This window comes from Notechis scutatus, chromosome 4 (assembly GCF_049901735.1).
Source record: "Notechis scutatus isolate UNSWTSFEM ecotype Mainland chromosome 4, rNotScu1.2, whole genome shotgun sequence".
In the NCBI taxonomy this organism is placed as follows: Eukaryota; Metazoa; Chordata; class Lepidosauria; order Squamata; family Elapidae; genus Notechis; species Notechis scutatus.
Window position 1 is genome coordinate 115,749,831 of NC_142012.1, and position 27,670 is coordinate 115,777,500.

The 27,670-nt window shown below is 37.1% G+C and overlaps 2 protein-coding genes across 5 annotated transcripts in view; both read right to left on the minus strand.

The window, feature by feature from the left end:
* The window catches only part of VWA2 (von Willebrand factor A domain containing 2), a 40,379-nt gene extending 19,207 nt beyond the window's left edge, over positions 1-21,172 (minus strand). The window contains exons 1-5 of one of the 3 annotated variants that reach the window (XM_087964517.1): positions 20,772-21,049; positions 15,655-15,692; positions 9,382-9,440; positions 6,878-6,952; positions 85-218 (exon numbers count right to left, since the gene is read on the minus strand). In XM_087964517.1, coding sequence (XP_087820643.1) covers positions 85-218; positions 6,878-6,952; positions 9,382-9,439 — 267 coding nt within the window. In that variant the 5' untranslated portion in view covers position 9,440; positions 15,655-15,692; positions 20,772-21,049. Of the gene's footprint in view, positions 1-84; positions 219-6,877; positions 6,953-9,381; positions 9,441-15,654; positions 15,693-20,771 lie in introns of all 3 variants that reach the window. The other 2 variants (XM_026670331.2, XM_087964516.1) reach the window with 2 other exon arrangements.
* Positions 21,173-24,516: 3,344 nt separating this feature from the next.
* Positions 24,517-27,670, minus strand: part of TDRD1 (tudor domain containing 1) — a 36,149-nt gene continuing 32,995 nt past the window's right edge. For both annotated transcript variants that reach the window (XM_087964519.1, XM_087964520.1), the window contains exons 21-24: positions 26,348-26,515; positions 25,522-25,731; positions 25,303-25,349; positions 24,517-24,692 (exon numbers count right to left, since the gene is read on the minus strand). In XM_087964519.1, the coding sequence (XP_087820645.1) occupies positions 24,600-24,692; positions 25,303-25,349; positions 25,522-25,731; positions 26,348-26,515 (518 nt within the window). In that variant the 3' untranslated portion in view covers positions 24,517-24,599. The remainder of the gene's footprint in view (positions 24,693-25,302; positions 25,350-25,521; positions 25,732-26,347; positions 26,516-27,670) is intronic.

The window sequence follows — 27,670 nt, forward strand, 5'->3', positions numbered from 1 at the left end:
AACAGAAATGTTCTTTAAATTCCAGAATCAATCCCAATGTAAGATTTTATTGCAGTGCTGTTGATATTGTGTGGAATAACTTACCTTTTCTGGGCTGATGTCCAATGCATCACAAAGCTTGATTGTCAGATATTTTGACCTTTCAAAGCTTGCTTTGCCAATGCTATAGGATCCATCTAACAGAAATAAGATATCGACTGGAGCAGAGCAATTCATTACTGAAAAAAGACAGAGACATTTTCTCATAAACGTTAACAACATTTTGAACTGTTTTGTTGTTTGGGGGTCATGAATGGGGTTGGTGGAGAAAAAGAAATGCACACACTAAAAACAAAGGTTCATAGCTTTTTAAGTTATAAATAGCAAGGGAAAGAAGAGGAAATCCAGCCAAAGCTGGATTATAAGTATAAGGGTTCTAAATTAGATATTCTCAACTGTCAGGTTAATCTAGTAGATAGGTTTGTAAAATTGCCTGCTAAGCATTATTAAATGCCAATATAGTATTATCTTGAGTGTTTTGGACCCTTGTTTCACATCTGTTGTTAGAAGTAGGTGGTGTAGGAGACATATTCCAGGCTACCTCTCTGAGGCAGTATCACCTAATGGGATCTAGGAGACATTTCTTTATTGCTTTCCCTCTCCACTGCACAGCCACTTATCTGAAATAGAATAGGGTCTGCTGTTTGATAAGGGGGCTGGACTAGAAGACCTCCAAGGTCCCTTCCAGATTCCATTCCATTCCTATCCCTATCCCATCCAATCCTAGACCTGTCTTTCTCTTATGCATTAGACCAGGCTGGCAATTGAGCCTTTCTTGTTGGAAGAATGAATGTTGTATGTGTATGGTTGTATTTTGATTATATATACCGTGTTTCTCATATAATAAGGCTGGGTCTTATTTTTTTTTGAGCCCCGAAAAAATGGCTAGGCCGTCTTTTCGGGGGTGACTTAATCCCCCCCTTGCATCTTAGGGCGGGCGGTGACAGCTTGGATGTTGACCTCGGCGTTGGTGGGGCACTTTGTATCAGGGTCAATGCAGGTAGCACCATATCCGGGTGTGCAACAAAAGCACTTCCTAATGACAAGCCCCCCTGCCATTTCCCCCCCCCATTTCGCATGTTTTAATATAGGCCTTAATTTGGGGGGAGGGGCTTAATTTCATTTCATGCCTATAAAACATGCTGGGACTTCCTATTGGGGGAGGCCGTATTGTTGGAGAAACAGGGTGTGTGTGTGTGTGTGTGTGTGTGTGTGTGTAATTTGTTCGGATATTTTCCCACATCATTATAGTTGTGCTTTAAAAATTGTAGCAACGTTTCGGCAGAATCTCATCTGCCATCATCAGGTTTCTGTATTGTGTTCGTCTGTGAGTCAGACTTTTACAGTTGTTTCAGTTTTAAATTTGGGGCTAGCCTACTGCTGTGCCAGAATGGTTTTTTCTTCATCCTGATTGGTTGGGAGTCTTGGTCTGTGTTTATTGGTCTTGGAGTTTGCTGTGTTCTGCTTGATTGCTGTTTCTAATATCTTCTGTCTGTTTTGTGGCTTTTTTGTGTGTCTTGATTGGCTGGCAACATTGTGTTCCTGTACTGGAGGCTTTTAGTGCAGCTTGGCTCCAAGTAAATGGATGGCTATCATTTGTTAGGAAGCTAGGTTTCATCTGGGTGCTTGGTTGGGCTGTGTTTGAGCTGGAGGTATCAGGGGGGATCTGTTTGTGCCCAGGTGTTTGCCTGGCTAGTGGTGTGGAGATTCTTTTGTTTGTGAGTGCAGGCTTCCAAATAATTGACAGTCTGGTGGAATCATCTCTTCTATTCATGCTTTCTGGTCTTTTTTCAATCTCTATGGCTTCTCTGATGATTCTCTGGCTAGGGTTTTCTATAGTGGCTAGGGTTTTGGTGCCATTGAAGTTGATGCTATGACCTGTGGCTTCCATGTGTTGGACTAGTGAGGAAGTGTGTTCCAGCTTTTTACTGCATTTTTGTGTTCATCCAGGCGGGTGCTTATTCTTCTATTGGTCTGTCCAATGTATGTGGCCGGGCATGATGCACAGGGGACTTCATATATGCCTTGGTTTTCCAGGTCAATTTTGTCTTTGGGGTTTCTGAGGATGGCTGCTATTTTTCTGTCTGTTTTGAAGGCAGTCTTGATGTGGTGTCTGTATAGTATCTTACTAATTTTGTCTGTAGTGCCTCTTATGTAGGGCAGGACAGCTGTTCCATGGGTCTGTTCATCTTCTGGGTCTCTATTATGTCTCAGTGTGTTTTTGTGGATCAAGTTGGTGATTTTGCTTTTGTGGAAGCCGTTGGCTGTCAATATTTTAGTCAGGGTGCATAGTTCAGTCTTAATGTGTGTCTTGTCTGCCAGGCGTTTGGTTCTAGTAATTAGTGTTTTAGCCACGGAGTTTATCTGTGCTGGGTGGTGGTGGGATTGGGCGTTGAGGTAGCGGTTGGTGTGTGTTTTCTTCTGGTATATGGTGTGTCCTAGTGTGCCATCTGTTTTTTGTAGATTAGTACATCTAGGAATGGTAGTTGTTTGTTTGTTTCTGTTTCCATGGTGAACTTGATTTTGGGGTGTGCGCTGTTTAGGTGTGTTAGAAAATTGTTTAGGTTTTCTTTTCCATGGGGCCAAATCACAAATGTGTCATCAATGTATCTTAAGCCATAGTTTGGGTTTCTGGGTGGCATTGGCTAGGGCTCTGGATTCGAATTCTTCCATGAACAGGTTTGCAATGACAGGTGACAGTGGTGATCCCATGGGAGCTCCTTCTATTTGTTTGTATCTTTGTCCTTTGTATATGAAATATGTGTTGGTTAAGCAGTGTTCTGTTAGTTCCATGAGGTGTTTAGCTGGTTGGTATTTATTTTTGATGATTTCAAGGGTCTGTTTTATCGGGACTTGAGTGAATAGTGAAACCACGTCAAAACTTACAAGCAGATCTTCTTGCTCCACGTGTAGATCTTTGATCATTTCCAAGAAGTGGTATGAGTTTTTACATGAGAAGCTGCTGTTTCAGCATGGGGCTGTAGCTCTTTTGCTAGGTGTTTAGCTAGGTTTTGTAGTGGTGCTCCTCTGGAGCTGACTATGGGTCTGAGAGGTATGCCTTCTTTGTGTATTTTTGGGAGGCCATATAGTTTGGGGCATCTGGAAGATTTCTCTCTGGGTATGATCGTGTGTTGGATCTCTTTGCTTATGTGGCTGGTTATAATTTTCTTCTTGGTTAATTTTTCCAGATATGTGGTTGGGTCTGTGTTTATGGGTTTGTATGTGGAGTCTTGGAGTAGGTCTGTCAATTTTGTTTCACAGTCTTTTCTGTCCATTACTACAGTGGCATTCCTTTTATCTGATGGGAGGATGATTATGCTGCTGTCTCTTTTCAGGGTTTGTAGCGCTTTAATTTCATTTTGCTGCAAGTTGCTTTTGGGTGGTTTGCTTGTGCATAGGATGTTGGTAACTTGGTGTCTTATTTTATCAGCTTCATCTGTATTTAATTTAGTTAGGCTGGATTCTATTGCACATATGATGGATTCTGTGGGGATTTTTTGGGGTGCTATAGCATAGTTGAATCATTTGCATAGTTATAGCATAGTTGAATCCATAGTTGAATCCATATTTCATATACAAAGGACAAAGATACAAACAAATAGAAGGAGCTCCCATGGGATCACCACTGTCACCTGTCATTGCAAACCTGTTCATGGAAGAATTCGAATCCAGAGCCCTGGCCAATGCCATCCTCAAACCCAAACTATGGTTAAGATACATCGATGACACATTCGTGATTTGGCCCCATGGACAAGAAAACCTAAACAATTTCCTAACACACCTAAACAGCGCACACCCCAAAATCAAGTTCACCATGGAAACAGAAACAAACAAACAACTACCATTCCTAGATGTACTAATCTACAAAAAAACAGATGGCACACTAGGACACACCATATACCAGAAGAAAACACACACCAACCGCTACCTCAACGCCCAATCCCACCACCACCCAGCACAGATAAACTCCGTGGCTAAAACACTAATTACTAGAACCAAACGCCTGGCAGACAAGACACACATTAAGACTGAACTATGCACCCTGACTAAAATATTGACAGCCAACGGCTTCCACAAAAGCAAAATCACCAACTTGATCCACAAAAACACACTGAGACATAATAGAGACCCAGAAGATGAACAGACCCATGGAACAGCTGTCCTGCCCTACATAAGAGGCACTACAGACAAAATTAGTAAGATACTATACAGACACCACATCAAGACTGCCTTCAAAACAGACAGAAAAATAGCAGCCATCCTCAGAAACCCCAAAGACAAAATTGACCTGGAAAACCAAGGCATATACGAAGTCCCCTGTGCATCATGCCCGGCCACATACATTGGACAGAACAATAGAAGAATAAGCACCCGCCTGGATGAACACAAAAATGCAGTCAAAAAGCTGGAACACACTTCCTCACTAGTCCAACACATGGAAGCCACAGGTCATAGCATCAACTTCAATGGCACCAAAACCCTAGCCACTATAGAAAACCCTAGCCACAGAATCATCAGAGAAGCCATAGAGATTGAAAAAGACCAGAAAGCATGAATAGAAGAGATGATTCCACCAGACTGTCAATCATTTGGAAGCCTGCACTCACAAACAAAAATCTCCACACCACAAGCCAGGCAAACACCTGGGCACAAACAGATCCCCTGATACCTCCAGCTCAAACACATCCCAACCAGGCACCCAGATGAAACCCAGCTTCCTAACTAATGATAGCCGTCCATTTACCCGAAGCCAAGCTGCACTAAAGGCCTCCAATAAAGTAACACAATGCTGCCAGCCAATCAAGATACAAAAAGAGCCAAAAACAGACAGAAGACATTAGAGACACCAATCAAGCAGAACACAGCAAACTCCGAGACCAATAAACACAGACCAAGACTCCCAACCAATCAGGATGAAGAAAAAACCATTCTGGCACAGCAATAGGCTGCCCCAAATTTAAATCTGAAACCATTGTAAAAGTCTGACTCACAGACGGACACAATACAGAAGCCTGATGATGGCAGATGAGATTCTGCTGAAACGTTGCTACAACTTTAAAAGCACCACTACTATGACGTGGGAAAATACCCGAACAAAGCTGAAGGCCATACATGTAAGTACCCGTGAAAACTTAATATATATATATATATATAAATTTTGACTGCTTTTGATTTTTATTGATGTATGCCAACCAGACTCATAAATGATGGCTTCACCCATGTCTTAATGAATAAATAACTCCCAACTAGGTTTCCCCTTATTTCTCCCCTAACCATCACAATTAAAAATCCTGAAAATGTTAGGGTTCATTAGCCTGGACTTCTGTTTAACAAATGTTCTCATTCTAGTATCATCCAGTCTCTCCCCCATTCCCAACTCCACCCCAGCCTCTATCTAACCTGGAGAGTACCGATTAAGAGAAGACTGAACAATGTAGTTAAAAATAGCTCCCAGACAGTCTGAAACTTCCAGGCTGAAGTTCTAAAATGTGATAAGCAACCCCATAACTTCTAGATGCCTCTGAGTTCTGACCCAGAACATACCCAATGGAAGTTGTGGAATCAGAGTTAAAGACATCTAAAAAGCCCCTAGACTAAAGGATATGGAGATTTACATATAACTCTTCTGCTTGAATGCTGCTGCATTTTATTCTTCTAGATATTCAACCAGAAAAGTTTGTTATTGGGAGGACTAAAAATAGAACCATTCTGAGAACAGCAGCTGTTTCTAACTAGACACAAGATATTATTACTTCAGGCACCTAACCAGTTTTTCCTCATGTACACAACATGCATCACACTGAGTCATGCTTTATTAAGTAAAGTCACAACCAGTCGAATTTCGATATCACTTTCAGTCATTACCTACAGCTACAAATCATAATGAATAGATTAATACAGCACAGTTATTCAAAACCGAATTAAGCCATATTATTGTTTAACACAAAGCCCTGATATATACTTCACCCCTCAGCTTTTTCAAAGACAAATGCAATTGTTGTAAATCCTTTCTGGATTAAAAATGTTTAGAGGTTGTTTTAGCTGCAGGTCTTAGAGATGTTGTTATATTACAATCATTTTATAATCTACAGATCAGATATCTGAGCTTTGGTTGATACAAGCTTCATACAATCTTCATGTTTTCCCGAGACAATGTTCTTGTTTTACCTGAACAAGGACAAACTTGCTTGCAAAATAATTACTTGCTGCTCCAAACACTTATGCCTCAAGATAGAAATCTCATGTTTTTTTAAAATATAGGATTGTCCCTTTTAGAGGGATGGATCCATGAAAACACGTAAAGCACAAGTATGCCTTGGAGAAATTGGTTTTCATCATTGCAGACTTCATACTTTTAACTGAAAAAGTTTTTCCCCAAACCTTTGTTTTTATATAAAAAGAAACTTTACAGCAAATAGAAACATCAATGGCTAAGGCAGGCTTCCTCAGCTTGATAATTTCTTTGTTAAAATACACAATCATCATTCCAATCTTTGCTTTTTCACATTTAGAAGGCTCAGATTAAAAAAAAAAAAAAAAGCTACTATTGTGCTCTAACAAAAGCTTATCTGGTCCAGAATAGAGCGGCACATGCAGTTTTAAGTACACCATGTTACATGTATGTAATACTGTTGCTGTGTCAGTTTCATGTGCTTCCAGTAGGCTAATAGGTGTAATTCAAGATGCTGGCCTTTATCTTTAATCTATATGGCACAGGATGAAGTCACCTATTTCCACTGTTTCTATCCATCCCACCAGTTCTTACAGAGTTAATATGTATGAATCTTTAGTGGAAAGGATAGTATGAATAACTACTGTATACAAATGAAATACTTACATTGGGAAGCAATTGAAATCTTCTCAATTATTTCTTGACTGATGTGTAACTCTTGGATACTCCATGATATAAATACTGCAACATTAAATAACCGTTGAAACTGTCAACACTTATCAACATACTTCAAGGAAATCATGTCATACCATTCTTTTCAAATATCTGTCAAAATCACCACATCAGTCTGGAGTTTGAACCTTTTTGGAACATTTAAGATATTAACACCATTATTCACTACACTTAAATCTTCTTTTCCAAATTACAGAAAAGCTTTGATTTGATTCTAGAAAAGCTTTGATTTGATTCTAGAAAAGACAGCACAGCTAAAAAAAGACTGCAGTTTGTTACATAGCCTATACATTAATCAGCAACAAAAATTAACTGAAAGATCTGATTTATCTGCACTACACCACTATATAAATACAATCAATCATTTTCAAGCAGTTGTTACATGTTTGTAACAATTTTAAAGTTGATTTGATCCAAGAGTAGATGTCCTTGCATTATGCATTATCATAGTACCTGTCTCTGAGTGATAGAGTGTATAAGAAGAGAGCAAGAAATATATGCAAATTTGCCAATTTAATAAAAGAGATTAATTTCTGGACAATCTTCAAAAAAGATCCTACACTTGATAATTATCAGAATGTTTGCATGTTTGTTTATTGGTGCTTGCTTTAGGAATCAGTTGTTTGAACTGAGAGTAAGTTTCTGGTCTCTCTAGGTTTTTACCAGTGCTCTTTCTGCTGTGATAAAATAGGAAGTAGAAAAACTGGTTTATTATCTTGAGTGAAAATATGAAAAAAACACCTGGATCTATACTATTGTGAACATGTACAGGATAATATTTGTCTATTATCCTAATATTGTGTTTTAGTTGAACGTTAGCAAGCAACTGACTGATACCTAACATAACTCTATGCATACATTATTAATAATCACAGACGAAAGAAAGAAAATCACATATAGCGATCAGGCAATAAAATAAATGGAGACATTAAAAAATCATAAAGCCTCATTCAAAATTAATGCTTCCTAACTGGGATTGCTACTGAACTAAATTTAGCTACTTTCATGGAGCAATCAGTGAACCAATCTGCTAATAAAAAATGCATTACCCACACCAGGCACTTAGTAAGAAAGTTTTTATAACAGGTAGCTAGAGAAAAGGGATAGTCACATTTATTTATTAAACAAATTTATATGACCATCCTACCCACACAGTGACGAGGGGGGTTACAACATTAAAATATCACAGTGTAAATACCCATGGAACAGTTATTCCAGCAGCAGCGACTACACACTCACACCAACTACTTGATCAGTTCTGTATCAAGGATCGCCAAACCTACTGACTAAATTATGTCTTCAGTGGAAAGTAACAAGATGGGAAACTAACAAACAAGATGGGGCCAGTTTTATCTCCAGCAGAATGATATTCCAAAGAATGGAAATCACCAGAGAAGGTCCATTTTCTTGGGCCCACAAGACGTACATTTATATTAAATGGAACCTGCAAGTTACATTGCCTTTCCGCTCTGGTGGGCTAGATAGATATAACTGGAGAAAAGTGGTCTTTCAAATAACCTGGCCCTAAATAACTTTTTCCATTGCCAAACATGACATAAATACTGTGCATTATTGTATGTTTCCTATAATACCAGAGACCATAACAAGTCAAATTCACTAGGGTGAAGATTCTCCTTCAAGGAACAGAGAGAATGTTAAATAAATATTTAGGGATGAAAAATATTCTGTAAATTAGGATTCTTGTTGGTTCAAGGCCTTAAGCTTGTCACTTTGTAGGTACAAATCAAAGATTCTTTGGCTTCTATGAAAGATTTTTCAAGACCAAGCATGATCAAAGATTGAGTTGAAAGACCCAACAGGCTAAATCCTTGACTTTACCTTTTGTTCTACAGAGATAAATCTACTGTTAAGGATGGCCTGAACTAGAAACTCTCCCCCAAAAACTAGTTTTAGCCAGATTTTTCAATGGCAAATTCTCATACAATCTTCAGATATAAAACAATGAAACATGTTAAGCAGACAGCAAAGCACACAGTGCATGGCATATTTTTAAAAAAACCACTTGAATTACATTCAATTATGTTTAAATCATAAATGGAAAATTAATGGCACTCAAACAAAACAGCCTAAGGTTTAACTACTTGGGAATCTTCCAGTCCTTTATAATGTGGCAATAACAATCTCAAGACATTTCAGTCCATACTTGAAAGCTTTGAATATTGCAATGAATTTTGCCAAATATAATAAGCATAATTTTTTCAACTGCCATCAAGTTATTTAGAGCAAAGATGCCGATTCTCTTGCTGTGTTACAGCATAGTACATGGTTGGATTTTTAAAAAACTAAACATCCAGACTTATTCAGTGTAGATGCAGTCCTTCCTTCCATATCCACGTCATAAGCAGATGGGTGTTGCACGCTATACCATACACTATCATTTCATTCACTGCTGTCTAAAAGTAAATTTTAAAAATTACCTTGGGAAAACAGGAAAGTACAAAGTGACTCAAAATGTATGAGGTTCATCAAGACCATACTGAAAGAAAAAAAAATATGTGTTACTGTAAGTACTAACCCATTTTGACTGTTGTTTTTTTTTAATTTCTCATATTTTAATATCAAAGTAAATCTGTATTACAGTCATAGACTAGTATAAGGAGAGTAGGGGAGTTGAATGTTAATTTGGTGAAGTCTTCAATTCAAAATGAGATTTTAGCAGAAACATTTGAACACAACAAAAGATGAGAGAGGAGAATGTTAAAAATAAATGGAGCATTTTCAATGGATGATTTCTTGCAGAGATTTTATAATACGAAGTGAAGTATAGCTATTGGAAAATATTACAAAGGGGCATCAATGCCAATTCTGCATATGGTAAAAGTCCTGGTAATACAGAAATGCACATGAGTTGGTGAGAAGGTGGGAGGTAAGAGAAGTAAACAGAGAAAAGTTTTGAGTCTTTTAAGGCTTCCAATTGCATCTGTCAACTACATGTAAAATATAGGATTTGAGAAGTTAAGACCTTCTCACATTAGTATTTTTTACTCCTAACTTTGAGGTAACTGGGCATAGATTGTGCTTTTCCACAGTCTAAGTTTACTACAGATCAGGAACAAGTTCAAAAAGAGTTGCTGCCTTTACATAATTTAATGTGGGATGGCTTTTTTTTACCTCTCACACAGCATCATCTACCAGAAAGAAAATCAGCTACCAATTGTTCTACTGAATATGAATGGGTTGTAGTTGGGGAACTGGGTTTCCACTCCTAGAGCATGTAGCCTTATTTATTTTCTTGCTTGCTTGCCATACAATTACGTCTTCTAAGAGCTCATCATTTGGAAGGAGGGAACAAAAAAGCTACAACATAGATTAATTAAGAAGAATTATGAGGCACGCTTCTCCAGTTAAGAAACTAATTCAGGAAAGAACTGAAGTCATTAACTATCTTGATGGAAAAAATCTTTGTCAAGCTTAGGCATTCTGCAGAGAGTAGAAGTCTGTCTAAAGCCGGGGCATCATTGAGGGCCGCATCAGGGTTGTGTTTGACCTCAGGGCCCCAGAGTGGACAGGATGGGAATGGCCAGCTTGATATCATTAATGTCAGGGGTACCTGTGGTGCCTAGTGCTAAGACAGGACTTCCCTCAGTTCCTCCCTCCCTGTCATTATAATCTTCTTTCCTTCCTCTTCTTTTTCCTTCCCTCATTCTCCTTTCTTCTTCCTTCTCCTTTCCTTATCTTTCGTTGCTTGCTCTCTTCCCATCTTTCCTTCTTCGAGCTCCATTTTTGCTGGCAGGGGCACCCTTTGCTGTTTCCAGGGAGGCACCGAGGGCCGGATCTAAGCACTCCATGGGTCAGAGCCTTAAGTTTGATATCCCTTGTCTAAAGAGAGAGAGTCATTGTTGGTTGGACAACTTATCAGTTGGAAAAGTTTCTGGGCAGTTTGTAGAAAGTGAAGAAGACCAAACAATCATTAGAACTACAATCAAGCATTCTGTAAGAACATTCATGATTCTTTTCTGTCAATAATAATTAAGAATTGGTTTCTCTTCAATTTATCCTCTTTCCACAGTTTTTGAGCTTCAGAGTGAAAAGAGAAAGCTTAACACTACATTTAACTCCTTCTAAACAGATAAAAGGCACATACTCCTACATATAATTCACTTTCCATACCTATCCCTTTTCTGTTCATAGTAGCTGCTTGCTGTCCAATCATCTCTACTAGCTAGGCTAGTTAATAGCCCGCATAATAGCCATTTGATTCCCTCAGCCAAGTCCAGAGGAAAAGCCAGTGTGAGTTAAAGAACTGAGTTTTACTTAGCAGAGGTCCCTTCCTACTACCAGTTGCACATGATGCAGCATAAATAAATTCAGGTTCTTCGTCACTGCTGGATTAAAAGGACTGATGGTGCTGTTTCCAAAGTGTATACATTAATATTTCCATAGAAGGAGCTCTGCAAGAAGGAATTTGAAAAATTCTTCATTCCCCAATACAATATATAAACAGTTGCTGGGAAAACAAGGGTACTTATCTTGAGTTGTGTGACAGAAAGGCATTTATATCCCACAATTTAGTACAGCTACCACACACAAATGGTACTGAAGTTAAGCCCCTGTCCTCAGATGCACTGAAGTAAAACTTTCATCTTCCTAGCAGCTGGAAAAGCTCGGCATCAGGAGGTTTATAGTCTAACCCGTGGGTGTGTAAAGTACCAGATTAGGCAAGAAAGTTATATTCTCATCAAGTGTAGAGTTTTCTATTAAGAATTCTCTTTGCATTACATCATTAATTGCCTTGGGATTGTTTAACTGACAAGCAATATAAACTTGTTATGAATAAAAAAAATCTATCTACCCATAGTACGTGCATTTGTCTCAGAGGTATTAAGAAATACTTTCTTTTCTTCCTACAAGAGGACAGAAAAAGTACTGGCACTGGCTCCATAATTCACCATACAAAAAGCAGTGAGCAGCTGTTCTTTTCTGAAAGATTCTGCTATGATGTTAGCTACTGTAAGATCGATCTCAAGAGAACACAACATTTTTCTAAAGTGGGAAGCAGTACGCAAAGAGCTCCATTTAAATATCATCCTGGTAATCTATGGAAATCTTTATGTGTATATTTCTACAGACTTTCTGATCCAATCACTGGCATTGTATTGATGGAGAAATGACTGTAAAGTCATAGTGTTACATTACAACGCAAAGTTATAATGAAGTAGGAGCAGCTCTGTAAAGATATGGCTTTACGGTGCTGTTCCTGCTTCTTGTACCATACTATCAGATGGTATTCTCTTTGCAATGTTTCTGTATGTCTTTGTAAGAGATACACAGAGGTCATGATTAAATCTGTTAAATTTGTTATATTTGGCAAACCAAAAACAGGAGAACCAATTTTTTCATTATTTATTTACTCATATTTGCACCTACTCAGGCAGTGTTCAGTAGCCACTAATTCGATTAATTAAAAGATAAATAAATTAACAAATGAGCTATAAATAAGAAAAGGTGAATCAATTTTCAAAAAAATGATTCACGTTTCCTTATTTATAGCTCATCGTCTGTGAAGAAAGACAACACCTCACTGTATAATTTTCAGGAAATGTTTTCCTTGACAGAATATGGCTCCTGCTATTATCCAATGAGCCATTGCTGAGCTAATGATGGGAATCATTAACAAAATTCCTGGATTTTTTAATCCCATGAAAGTAAGCACTTGGTTGAAAGGATCCATTAGCACTTATATAGCTGGCAGATCTCCATCTCTACTGCAGAATGTCTGTGGGCTGGGAACCTAAGCTACAGCATATATCCTGGATTTTTACCAGAGGTAAAGAGTAATAGGTGGCCTTTTGGTGCACATTGTACAGTCTGAGAATTAGTATGAGATCACGTATTATTGCTTTTTAAATATGAGTAACTTATAAACCCCTTCATGCTGCTCTAAATAGCAGTGAAATTTTCTGATCAACATGCCTTTATCCAGCTGGCAAGCACCCAAGCTTATTTTAGCAAAAACTTTCCATTTCCCTTTAAATTGTGCCTGGAAACTTTCATCTTGTGACCAAGAAATAATGCTGCTATGATTATGCCATTTATCATACCCCACCATCAATATTCAGGGCTTCATTTTTTTTTTTGCTTACAGATGTAGCACTTTGTAGTAAGTTTTAGTCATTCATCCCGAGATGGAAGATATGTCTATGGATGAATATTTCTTGATGACAATGGAGCAGTTTCAAATACAGACATTCCTACTACACAGTAGTAATAGCTATAACATAGATAAACGGAGAAGTGAAGCTTGTAGTAAATCAAACCATGACAGCTAGCAGATGTATACCTTGTCAAAGTGTTGCTATTAAATCAAAAGGGTTATTCTTTTAGTGATTGAGGGGATGACTTTTGGGGGTGGGGGCAGAAGGAAAGGAGCAATGGTTAGGACAGAATGAAAAGGCCTACATTTTCGGGGGAGAGGAGGATGGGAGGATTTTTTGTAAATGATTTCATAGCATTGTATCTGGTTCTGTTTAACCTTACCATAAGGCTTAGTTTTCAGGCATTGAGTGCTTGTCTCAAAAGACATAATATATAAACCCAAGATACTAGTTTAGATCTCACTAGTACATTCCTTAAAAAAAATGAGGTTCAAATGTAAAACAAATAAAAACTTACCAGTATAAATGGAAACTCTAATTGTATATTGAAGCAAAGCATACCTACTATTAGGATATCTGTTCTCCCTACCACATCCCGTACCCAATTACTCTTTAAAAACAATGTCCAGATTTACATAGGACAATGGCTGTTGTGAGCCTGTATGTCATGCTACAGACTTTCAATCCATTCTCCTAGGAGTAAGCAATTACTCTTTGTATACATAGTCAGAAACCCCAGCATTTCTCTCTATTAGATACAGAAAAAGTTTGCTATTTTTATACTGAGCAGAGAAATCTGTTGAGAGGATGAGAAAGGAATGGAAAACTAGGACAGCTCCACAATATCAACTGCAGTGAAGAACAAACACCTGGTGAGTAGACCAGCCTCTTTAAACCTCTCTGGATAAAGAGGGAACAGGTGAGCATCTATAAGTGCTTCAGTCAGCTGCTCCTCGTGAGACTAGCAGGTTTTGAGCACTGAAGGATAAAGCAACAGACATCTTGCTCAAATGGCAGTCCCTGCCTTTAAAAAGACACTATGTTTTCTTTTCTAATTACACTTGGAAATTACATAGTTTTCAAGAATACTTCCCATTGGAAAGTCGACTTGTTTTGAATTTTTTTCAAAGACGTAACAGAGATAAAGAATTATTAAAAAATTGGATATTGACTTCTGGTAGTGAAAATGACAGTTTGATCACCTTCAAAGATAGTATTGCTAATTGTTCACCCCAATTACTGGGGAGGACGGTTTTTCTTCCTCTGGATTTAAGGAGAAAACCTGACATTAATCCATCTGCCCTCTGGACCATTCATTGCTAGCAAGACACAGAAATAGAGATTCCCCAGTGAGCTGGTTTGAGTGACTGACAAGGAGGTGAGTGACAAAGCCGGGTCTTCTATGAAGTCCACAGCTGTGACACAGCCTGAATTTATGGACACTAGAACTGGCTTGTATTTCTAATATACTTTTCAGAGTATAATTTCTACTTCGATTAAAGGAAGGCTTTCTTCATGTAGGGATGAATCTTTGGCGATTTTCATTATTTCTGGGACTATAATACTGAATACTTGAAACAGCTGAGATGTTTGCTGATTTTTGCTTGTTTCACAAAAAATTGAGAACTAAAAAGATTTATCTCATTATGTTTAAATAATGAGTTTCTAGTGATGTTGAATGGATAATGGGGTAATGGACTAGTTTTGATATTAAAGGGGTGAATTTTTGCTATATTTAATTGTTTTTAATTTTGTTTTTTCATTGTTTAATTGTTAAGAGCATGACTTTTGAAGAAAGAGTTTTGGGGCCTTTCACCTTCCACTCTGTGGCTATAAACAATCACTATACTAAGTTCATCAGAAGTTGGCCAATGATCCAGTATGTTTTCTGCTTATCTATAACTTAGGTGAGTTTCTGACGCTGCAGAAACAGGGAGACAATTAGATTGGTTTTTTGCAACAAGGGTTAGAGAACAAAGTTTATCCAATACTTTGTTCTCTTTTAGAAATGCATTGATAATCAAAGGCATTGAAGGTGCCAGCAAAACTGTGAAAATAAAAAATCTCAACTAATCATCAACAAAGGACAGTATCAATCCAGTAAGACACTAGCACATATTCCCTGTTTCATGAGCATGAAATACTACCAGTTAAAAGGAAATGGAAAGGTTGAGTCTTGACATCCTCCAGCTCTGAAAATAAGGACAATTGTGCCTGAAGCATTGGAAGCAAATCTATTTAATTAATCAAGAAGCATTTTTAAATGGAAATGCCAAGTTTATGTCTTGAGAGTTCATTACACACAACACATTCAAAATGATTTTACTCATTACAGCATATATTTCTTAAAAAGGCAACCATATAAATGTCACTCTCTTGCAGCAGGATGGAACTGTTGGAGTCCTCTTGCTTGTTTTCTTGCAAACATTTCATTACCCAACTAGGTAACACTATCAGTAGGGTTTGCTCTGTGTTATATACAGTGGAATGATTTGTTGCCTTCTGCATATTTAATAATCTCCCCATCTAGCTTACAACCTTGGGATATCCTCATGGTCTTCTATCTAAATGCTATTCAGATGGAAATGTGCTCACCTTGTTCAAGGTTAGCCAAGATTGCTAGATGCTATCTCCTATAGTAACAATGAAGATAGGATTGCATTGTTCAATGTTCAAAACAAAACAAAGGGTCACCATATCAGAATTATCATCATACAAAAGTTTTTAAAAAGTTTATTTGGAAATGTCAAAAATAGAAACCATTTTTATTCCTTGCAATGTCATTTTTTGTGGAAAATCATTGAATAAAAATGGCTCATGGACAATAGTTATAGACACTTCTATTTCAATGAAAATACCAGAATACCAGGAAGAATATTTTATCTTGAATGTATGTCAGCTGTTATGAAAAGCTGATACTAACACATGAAGTAGTACAGGCTAGAATCCAAACACTTATTCTTATTTATTCAAACTCTTTTGGCTAAAGGCAAGACTTATTTAAGCATTCTTCTGTAAATAGGTATATCAGTTAGTATAATCATAAACTCTAGAGGGAGAGATGAATCAGACAGGCTTAAGTTTGCTTTGGTTGACATGTTCTAACCTTCAAAATTCAAGCTGATATGGTTCAGACAGAATTATTCTAGAATCAATCTCCAATGCCAGAGCTATATGCTCTCTCCCAAACTGTATATGTATATGCTCTCTCCCAAACTGCCTTGAGCTGCAAACACATGTCAATTCCATAGTCTTCCAATAAGATCTAATTTTGCCCATATATGAACATTCTCAAAGTCTTTATTTTATTATCTTTAAAAACATCTGAATATAGCCTAAAAGTTTTCTCATCATCAAAAACTGAGTTATGATCCTCCCAAGAGATGAAAAGGAGACAATTCTTGATATTTCTAACAATATTTTCTTCCACAGGTCAATTATTAAGGCAGATAATTCAAATGGTGGTAAACCTATATTCACTGTGTGAGAAGATAAACAAGGGATCCAGATAAACTATCAAAACAGAAAACAAAATGGAGTGTGATTTCAAGCATTTAAAAGGAAATGTTTGATTATATTTACTCTAATAATACGCATTGGTTTGCTTCTTAATATCACCAACTCTGATGATCTATAGGTGTATCCCAAAATTTTCAAAAGCCCTGGAAACTTACAGAAAATATTAACCTAATTTAAGGCTTAGGGATATGTAAATTATTTTGATCTCAACATGAAAGTATTGTTTTGACTCTTGTGAACCTGAAACCAACACATGTATTTTGAGAGTGTGGAAGAGAACAACGATTTTGTTCTTAGCTACTTCAAGACATGTACAGAAGTTCTGACTTTTCCAAACATTATGACTGGTTGTTTTGTTTTTTTATTTGCACCTGAGCTGTTTTTGTTTCAAACTCTCCCCATACTAGCCAGCACAGCAGCAGAGAACAATTATCTCCCTGTGAGTTAGAAGAGGTAAAGTCTAGGGCAGGGGTCTTCAAACTGACGACTTTTAAGACTTGTGGACTTCTCCAGTCATGTTATCTCAGGAATTCTGGGAGTTGAAGTCTACAAGTCTTAAACTAGCCAAGTTTGAAGACCTTGGTCCAGGGCCACAGCCAACTCACATGGCCAATTTGCTGTGAGACAATTCAATGCTATATTAATTGTTTCATTTACTTACTTTTATTATTGGTGACCATATTTTCATCAAAATAATTGTAACTCATGTATTTCTGGATTGACTTTTCTTATTTTATTATTGGCCGTTGTTCCATTGAAATAATTTAACTTGTTTATTTATTGAATTGTCCTGAGACATGTTTCCAGAAAAGGTGATAGGGGTATGGAGGGTTCAGGGAAAAACATCAACAATTATGCATGTGGCCCAACAGAAGAAGGCTGCTTTCAACTGTATGCTTGCAGCTTGCCTGGTTACTAATGTTTTTTTTTAATAAAAAACTAACATTGCTATGAAGAAGCTAATGTTCAGTAAGATAGATTGGTCCATTACTTGAGTATTTTCTTGTCCTTCATTTTGCAGCCTGTTAAGGCAAAGGAATGCAGAAGTGGTGCAAGTGAAATTCGATAAAAGTCAAGAATTCTAGCACAACATTGATTTGACTTGTTAAACCTCATTAAATGTGTCTAATTTTAATGTTCTATCTATCTATCTATCTATCTATCTATCTATCTATCTATCTATCTATCTATTCTCTGCATCCTGTCTCCCCTCTAAAGCATTCGTTTAAAACAATTCTATTGATAAGATACCACATTTTGAAAAGTAATGCACATTTAAATTGGTAATGAAATGACATAATGAAACCATATCAACATTTTTAATTAGCACATGTCTAGGCCATATATGTGTAACATTAATAAAATGATTTGTATTTTAGCATTTTAATATGTCTCTTTTAAAATACTGAGTTTGTAGATCATGCTAAGTCACGGATGTCAAACTCATGTTGTCACAGAGGCATCACGGGACATATCAGGACGTTCTTCCCTCCGCTAAAATGGGCATGGCCAGCACATGACGCATCCGGTCCATGGGCTTGTTCTAAGATATAATATGATCTTATCCACGTTTAGATTATCTAATGATAAATTAATCACATTAAAGCATAATTTATGACTTACCATAGCTTATTATCTGAGTCTAATTATATTGTGTTCTAGTTAATAAACCATGGTTAAAATAAATTAACTGAGTGTATGAATCCAATTACAGGAACATGTTTTGATATAGTAACACACATTATAAAAATAGAAATGCTGGGAAATAATAAAAAGCAAGGACAGATTCACATAACCATGCATGTAACCACCCACCAACAGATGTCCTTTATTTGTTCTCTGTTGAATGCAACACAGATGGAATTTTAAAAGCCATTGAGGTTATACAACTGTTTACACACTAGCAAATTCAGATTCATGCAAACCCACATTAAAGAGTTCAGATCTTGCTATTAAAATGGGGCTCTGTGCTTCTCTGTGGTGCCAAAATGATGAATTATTGGTATGCAATTGCTCTCTGATTGCTCACTCTGATTGACAACAGTGATGAACCCCTTATTGACTAATAGGTTAATATTATGCATTAATGAGATTAGAATGATGGTCCAGTAAATGATTGTTAAAATATACCATGGCTTACCATAATGTATAGTCCCATTTATTCTTGCATGACTTATCTTTAAATGGATTTATTCTTGATTCAGTTATTTAATGTTTAAAAAAATGGTTCAGGCCAAATGTAAACAGAGAAATGTTCTTGAAGATGAAATGTTAGCAATTAAAATGTACTCACATTTCTTTACCTAATAAATTATGGTAAGAAAAGGTGGGAAGAACTGGGGAAAACATTAGAGGGTAACAAATGGAAGATAGCATGGACATTTCACATGTAAGAGAGGGTGACTGTAAAATAAAAGCCTCTTCTGGTATCATCCCATACATTAAAATATAATAATGAATTGACTATTGAACCGATAAATCTGTTCTCTTTCACCTTTACATAAGGGCAGGTGCTGGAATTAATTCAGTTTGGCAAATGAACAGCTGAATGGCGCATTTTTGCTATCGCTTCCCAAATAGTCCTATGGAAAATACATGAGGTTTTTCTTCATTCTGCTGTCTACAGTCCCCTATGCTGAAATGTACAGCTGTGAGGCTACATATAGCTCCTGGCTATGATGAAGAAATTGCAAGAATTATGGTCAGATTATAATTTTTCTTCTAACATTAAATAAGTAATTACACAATAATTGCACTATGTTTAATTTCATTTAGTTTGAAATTTTAATGAGATTACATTTTAGTTGTGCATCTTGATCCCAGCCATTATCTCCCAAGGTACCATTCTAGCCTGCCATTCAGATATGACCCTTAATCTGCACATCTCTGCTTTAAGTGAAGTGATTTAAGATGAGATTATGGGTAAATCATGCATCTATTCTAATATTCCCTTTTGCACAAGGCTTTTTATTTTTGTCTAACCTTTTAGACCTGGTTTCATTCAACAAGAAAAGTAGCTGTGTTGCTTTGGGCTGTATTAGGAAATTTTAGCAAAGCCTTGGAAATCACTTGCAAGTTATTATTGCCATTTGTATATACAATATTGTGCTTTTGAACTGAGAGGAACAGCTTTCAAAAACAGTTCTCAAAAATATGTGGCTAGTTATGTCTGCTTATTTAAGCAGAAAGTCAAAAGTTAATACTCAAAACAAAATTCCAGGTTCTCTAAAATTCTAAGCTGGACAGTGTATGTATGCACATTACACACATACACAAACACACACACAAAATACAAATACAGGGACAGAATAAAACTTGTAGATTCCAACATAATCCCCAATTTTTTCTGTGTTTAATTTAACATGTGGTCTGAAAAAGACCTCTCTTCTAAAAATGAGAACTCTTACAATCTTAGGATCTTTTATCAAGGTTCACATGGAAAAATATGTATTTGTCATATGATCTGGATAGCCAATGTGCAACAAGATTCAGTTTATAACTATTCCAGTCCCAAGATTTAAAATGGACAAAACTGAGATTGGGATCAGGATAAGGAGAGAAGGCCAAAATTTACAAAATTTAGCAAACTGTTGGCAGACAATTCATTTACTACAACTCCCACACTAGATTGAGAATGGTGGCGTGTGTGGGCCAATAGTTCTGGGATTGTAGAGTTACGGAACCTTGCACCAGGCACTTGCTTCCAAAACATTGTGGAATGTATTTATCCAGGGTTAAAATGCAAAGATGCGAAACTCGTTTAATAACAGTGTTGTTTAATTCAAACCCTCTGTGTGCAGGACAGCTTTTCCAAATATTGGAAATGTGGGTTGGGAGTTGAAATAAAAAGAACAATTTCTTCTTCATCACTGGTCGTACTGCAAAACTGACCTCCGGAGAGCATTTTGATTCATAATCCGATTACTCTAAAATCTGCCAAATGCCTCCCTCCCTCCGCCAAATCCCTCAATCCCGCTGATCTCTATGCTACTCCGAAAAGACCAGAGGGAGCGAGATGGGGCGCCCGCCTAATTCTAGGAGGCTGTTTGAAGCCTTCGCGCTAGGCTCCCTTTCTACGGATCGGAACGATGACCCGCGCAGCAACTTTTCGGCTCTCGAGCCTTCGTCCGCCGCTGTTTTTCTTCGTTTTTTTGTTTTGCAAAGACCAGCTGATAAAAGGGGTTCAAACTTACCTGCGCCTTCGTTTCCCGAAACTCATTGGCTGAAGGTGCAGCGTATTAGACACACAAAATAAACTTTCCAGGGAAGGGGAGCGCTGATGGCGCTTAGCTTCGGGGTTCCCCTTCCCCCTGACCCCCTCTGCTTTCTTTTCTGTGAACAAGGGAGCGCTGTGCTCCGGGCAACGTTTACTTGCCGCAGTCAAACAGTCCACGGGGCAGATGGTTATACTCCCGCCAGGCACGCTGAGAATTGCTGCTCTATTCCTTTCTGCAGCACTCTTAAAAACTCTTCCCCAGGAGGCTGCAGCAAAGATAACTTTCCGCACAAACTTGCACCACAGCGTGGAGGGTTTTGCGCAGGAGTCAGAAGGGTGTTTCCTACTTCGCCTTCCAAGGGCCCGTTGGGTCATGTTGGACAGGCTGAGTAGGTGGGAAGGGCTTTATGTCTCCGCCTATTCGGAAAGGCGGCAAGTGCCAAGGAAATTCGGGACTCGGCACTAGAGGTGTGTACCTTTAAGGTGAGGAATGCAGGGCAGGAATGCCAGCAACCGATTACACACTGGGGTCAAAGGGACAGGCAACCCTTCCCGCTTTCCCCCTTTCAGCCAGGTGAGTGTTTCTTTCAGCCAGGTGGGTGTCTTTTTTGAGTTGTGGCCTACTACTCTTCTTTCTGGCTACATCTTGTTTTAATGGCTACTGAAATCCTTAGAGTGGCTTAGTTTATACATTCACTTATTTTCTTGCACATAATCACTACTATTATGTATCCCACATATAGTGGACTCAATTAATACACTAGGTTGTAATTTCTTGAGTTGTGGGTTCATTCAGAAGTTAATGGATCAAGCAGTTCAGTGGGGATGTTTGATTTTTATTTAGTCAAGCAATTGTAAGATAACAGGTATAAGTATAAACATAGTTATGAATACATGAAATGGATACATATTAAAAAAAACAAAAGAAAAAAAAGCAATCGGACAGGGAAGGTAGGCACATTGGGTGCACGTCCCCTATAGTTTTGTACTTCCAGACTTGTAGCTCATCTAGTAGTATTTCCTGTCTAATTTATCTGCAGGACTGACACCAGTCTTCCAAGTCTGAAAGTACAAAACTTCCCACCTCCACTTTAACTGCTTGATCCATTATAGTGGGTCCTTCTGAAGTTTCTTTCTCTGGCCATTAAGCCACAGATGAGGCAGAAAACTGATACTTCTCATCTGATTGTTACCTAGGCAGCATCTCTTCCCCTTTTCTCAAGATCATTCCCACATCCCATTACAAATTGAAATCTCAACCAATCCCAACTATATTTAAGCATACACCAGAAAATATGAGACAAGCAGCAAGAGTATAGTGAGCTGTCTGCAACATGCTGAGAAACGTAGGTTCTCTTAAATTGTAAAATGATAGATCGGTAGTGGTTGCCTTTGGTAAACAAAAATAGATACCTGTTTTGTTTAATGATCTGGATCCTGGGAATCCTGAATCTGTTTTAATGGCTCAAAAACTTTTGCAGTAGAGTTTCAAATATTTTTTCTGGCAGAAGGTGCAGATCAAGTATTGGGATTTTTTAGCATCAGATTTTTTCTGATGGGAAATCTTCTCACAATAGCAAGGACTCTCTACATGTAGTCCTTGTTTACTGTCCCAATGGTGCTTTTTTCAAGAGGCAACTGGACTTCGTAGTTTTTCTTAGAAGACGTTTCACTTCTCATCCCAAAAGCTTCTACAGCTGACTGGATGGTGGGGAATGAAGCAGGGATGGAATCCAACCGGTATAACTACCAGTTCTGTTTCTCTGCGTTACGTGCGCATGCACGAGTGCAATTTATGACCTGCTGAGCTGCCCGGACAGCTGAGCAGCACTGTGTGCGGGCGCGCAGCGGTTGGAAAAGCAGGAAATAAAGGACAGGTAAGAGCCCGGGCAGGCGGGCCAAAACAGCAGCACAGAACCGGTTGCGTCTGCTGCTCTTCAGAGCTACCGGTTCTGTAGAGCCAGACAGAACCCGTAAAATCCCACCCCTGGAACGAAGGATATAAATCCTAGAGCACCTTTGGGACAACCATGACCTGGATGACTGAGAATCTCCAGACGTTCCTTGTTTACTAATTGTCTTGTTTAGCTACCATTGTTACTATGGTGATGAAAATATAATTTTATGACTAATCCTTGCATTTACAACTTTTTAAAAGTGTAGAAAACTTTAAAAAAAATGAAAGCACTTCTACTCAAAGCACTTGAGGCATGAATTTACATTTTATGCTGTATCATACCTGCACCACTGAAATAATCTGAATCCAATTCTCTGCTTTAATCAGTGGTAAAGATGCCTAATACTGTTTGTCCTCAAGATCTAACACTACCAATTTAATTCCTTCAACCTACGTCAGGAGGAAAGGGAAATGTGGACATAGCTATGGTCAGTAAAGTAGTATTTTAGGACCGACCTAACAACTGTCCGTTCCCTTAAAGATCTAATTATTTATTTGGAAAATTTATATTGCTGCCTATTCATTCATGGCAACTGACAAGAAATAAAAGAAATAAAATAACTCCCCCCCCACAAATGACAACACATTTATACCAGCCATTTTATGGGCTCCATCCCACTCTGAGTTTCCCGGGTCTGCTGCAGAATCCTGTCTTCAGGGCCTTCCAAAAAAGTGAGGGCAAATCTAATTTCCATAGGGAAGCCATTACAGAGAAGGCCCTTCTGGGTCCTAGTATATAATGTAGCGACATCTAGGGAAACTTCCTGTAATGTTTGTTATTTTTGTCAGAGTTGCTTCAGGTGTTCAGCTTAAGATGCAAATGACTTTTATCTCAGTAAGGAACGGATCCACATTGTTATATATTTGAAGAGCTGCATTTTAAATAGACTAAATGAAGCGTGTAAATTTGCATGAATTTTAATGTTTGCAAATGTTATTTAACAAACATCTAGGAATAATGGGAAAACTGTTAAATTAAGGGTTTACTGCAGAAGAATTTGTGCATTTTGGAGACTGGCTTTATTAGAATCTGAGAGCATGTATAAAATTGTAATTGTTTTCAGCTCTCACTAGGTCTGTAGTTGAACGTGTAGATACTTTGGGAAGTGGGGGTGGGCTTGCAGGCATCCTTAGGTATATGAAGAAAGGATTTATTCTGTACTTCATAGAAATTCAAGATTTCTTCCTGGGGAACGCCAAGATTATTGCAAAATACAACTTATAGACATATTAGCGTTCAGTTATGGACAGCTAACCGTTGTTTTCTATCCCAACCAAGTCTATTTGATTCCTAATCTGAATGTCTAAAGTCTATGTCAATACCCTACCCAAAATTGGAGATAAATGTAATGGTTTTGAGAAGCCACTTGACTTGTATGGATAAATTTTATTTACTGTTTCTTTGGTAAATAGTTGCAACACAAAAGTCAATGAACTTTTCAGCCTTGATCTGGCTTAAGAAAAGTATCACGATTCAATTACATTGTTCTAAGTCGGGGGGGGGGGGGGACTTGCAGCATCACGTTGTCGTCACTTTTTTTTACTTTTTTCCCCTTCGCTAAACCGGGAGTGAGCGTGGTCAATGCATGACGCACCCGGCTGGGCCACGAGTTTGACACCCTTGTTCTAGGTCATAGCTTCTGCAAAACGAATGGCACTCAAAACATGGTTGCTTCTAAATTATACCAGTTATTTCATGGCATCCCTTGGCAGAAAAGTAGTTTTGCACTTTGGCACCTCACAAAATCAACAACTTAAATTTCAGTATGACATAAAACCAAATGCATTAACTTTTAGTATTATTTTTACAATATTTGATATATTACAATATATGATATATGCATAATTTTATTTTTCCAAGGGCTTTAATATGTCAGGAATGTTATCTTCACCAAAGCGGTCTTTCAGAAGAAAATAAAGAATCTGTTCAAGTTTTGCAACCTATAATGTAGAGGAAAACCAGAAATTATAATGGAATTGTCTTGCCTCAAGCTAGGTTTTCAGTCCATTTACTGCAAACAGAAAGCACCACTAAGCATTCTAGTTCAGATTGTATTTGCTTAATGCTGCAATTTATAACTCTACTTATTCAACTATTGTCTAATTATTAGTTTGGAAGCATTCTCACACTTACTTTTGCTAATTTCATATTAGTACACTTTTTTTTGTTAAAATAAGAATTAGTACTCCTGAAATACAGATAATTAATTTTGGAATCATAGCCTTTTCTTGGGGGAAGAACCCCTCTAATCCATCCTCTTTACAGCCAATTACTCAAATATATTGAGAGCCTTAAAACAGTTGAAATTTCTAGTGAAATTTCAGGAACAGATTACAGTTTCATTTGGGTACATAACATCAACTATGCATTGACCTCTAAAAATTTACTGTTTTTATTAATATATTTACTATGTAAATTATACATTTGAAAAGACTGATTACTTTTTTTGTTCAGTAAAAATATTTTTACAGATAAGTGTTCTGTGGATCATTTCTATGTAAATAACCTGTACTTAGAAATCAAGAGAACTAATTTCAAATTGAAACTTACTTGCTTTTTCAACTCTACACAGTAACAATCTGTTGTCTTTGAGCATTCTAAATGAAGGAAAAATACATTTAAATATTTATTCCACTAGTGAAAAACCGAAGTGAAAATTGAAATGCACTTCCTAGTACTTGCTACCAGTTTTTGTTTTAGCTATACAATGTTTCAGAAAGGTATATACGTAGCAGATAAATATACAAGCAATTGTTTGGAAGTACTTACGATCACCATTACTGCTGTATTTTGCCAAGTTTTCAGTTATTAATTGTTCTGCTATATCCATAACACAATTTTCACTCTTTTTTTGCACAATTACTGGATAAATATTTTGAGTAACTTCTTTCACTGTAATTATTACATGTTGATTCATTAAGAGACTTTTCAGCTTCTCTATTGCTGATATGGACCACTTTCCATCCAGTCCCATAATACCTGGAATCGAGAGAAACTACAAATATATAATGGTTCAAAAGTTCAAAGAGGTTTAGCTTCAGTCAATTCTATACAGAATGGTAATGGTAGAATCATTTATAGTGCTCAATGTTATATTCAGTACCAATTAAATAAAGATGATCTATCTCGTTAATAACCCCCCCCCCAAGACATCAATACATTTCACTGAATCTCTGACACATCAAGAATATATGTTGCAAAGTTTAAGGACACAACTAAGACAAAAAAGGAAAGAAAAAGCTTATTCAAGCAAGGAAGTCAACTCCACCTGAATCATGAATTTTAACTTTCTTTTATGCTGACACTAATATGTCACTAATACAAGTTACTACATTCATAGCACAAATTTCATCAATCTCTCATTTTTGTAATTATGAAACACTGGAAAGGAGTACGTCACACATTTCTCTTTGTATTTAACACCTGGTCTTTCTTCTCTTGCGGTCTTCCAGAAGCAGCAAAGGAAAAAAAACTCACTATGGTTATTAATTCATTAGATTTAATGTTATTCTGACATAACTAACTATATGACTGAAAAATGGAATTAAAATAAAATATTTACTGTTTTGACAAATGGAACTAATTGGTTTGTTACCTGCTAAGGAACATTTAAGTATTTGAAACGGCAATTTTAAGTAGGGGGCAGTTATAGGCTGAAGTCTAGAGAAAGGCAACATTTCCACATTTCCATAATCGGCATATACTACTTTGACTTCGGATACATTTATTTCCAAAACAAGAGCACGGTACCATTTGTCATCGCCTAAAATGGAGTGAAAAATCAAGACTGAGAAGGTCATCATTATAGACAAACTAATCAATTGCATTTACGCAAAATACATCTAAATGCTGAGGTTTCTCTTAAATATTGTGAACATTTCATCCACTCCAATTAAGTCTTGGTTAACCAAATCATGATTAACTAACTTGTTCTTCCACCCAACTCTCTGTTTGTTCAATGATAGCAAAATTCACTGTGGAGAATTTCTAAATTGGAGAGTGAAAGGTGAAGAAGGAGAGAAGTCTTAAAGGAAAGTATCTTTTTAAAAGAGAAAACTAGTTCTGTTTAACATACAGTATATAGGCAACAAGTAGTGCTATCAGTCACTTATAGAAAAATTATTTGGAAGAATTCTCCCAAATAAACAAGCAGGTCATATTTGAGAAGAAATTTATTTTTGAAGGAATACATTTCCTTAAATTTAGACAGGATTAATTCAAAAAGCAAGAGAGATTGATAATGGAAACCTTCTCTTTCTAACTTAAACTGTCATCCACCTACAAACTCAAAACAATTTTTAAAAAGAATGGGACTATGGAAGTTGTTTAAGAGGGAGATAGCCAAGAATAAGCAGAATGACCAAACACCACAACAGTGGAAGCATAGATTCCTTCACAGCAATTTATTTCTTCACAGCTTGTTCTCAATGCAGTCACATCTAGAATATTTTCCTCATTGGGACACATGTTCCTTAAAGATCTGCTGATTTGTTCCATCCCAAATAAACACCCTTCTGGCTTAAATCACTAGTAGAAGAGACATTGTGATCTCTCCTAATTGTAAAAGGTTAGAAAATCAATGTCATTAAATAAAAACAGAACAAAAAACTTAAATAATTTTCTATCTAAAATAACCACATTCTGGCTTGCTTTTGAAACAAATCAAACAATTATGCATATTTTTCCCATGCATAAGCTGCTGAGACCAGCTGTTAATTATTTAGTGTAGTTAACTTTTCTGTGAATGAAAAAATAGTCTGCTTTACTATTTAATATTGAAATCGTGATCAATTTTATTATTACACCTTTTCCAGTAGCTATTGGAATCACGTGTTAAACCACTAAATGCATACATTGATTTCTGAGTTTAAATGAAATAAACTTAAATACATTAAAATAATGCTGTTTTCACCTAATT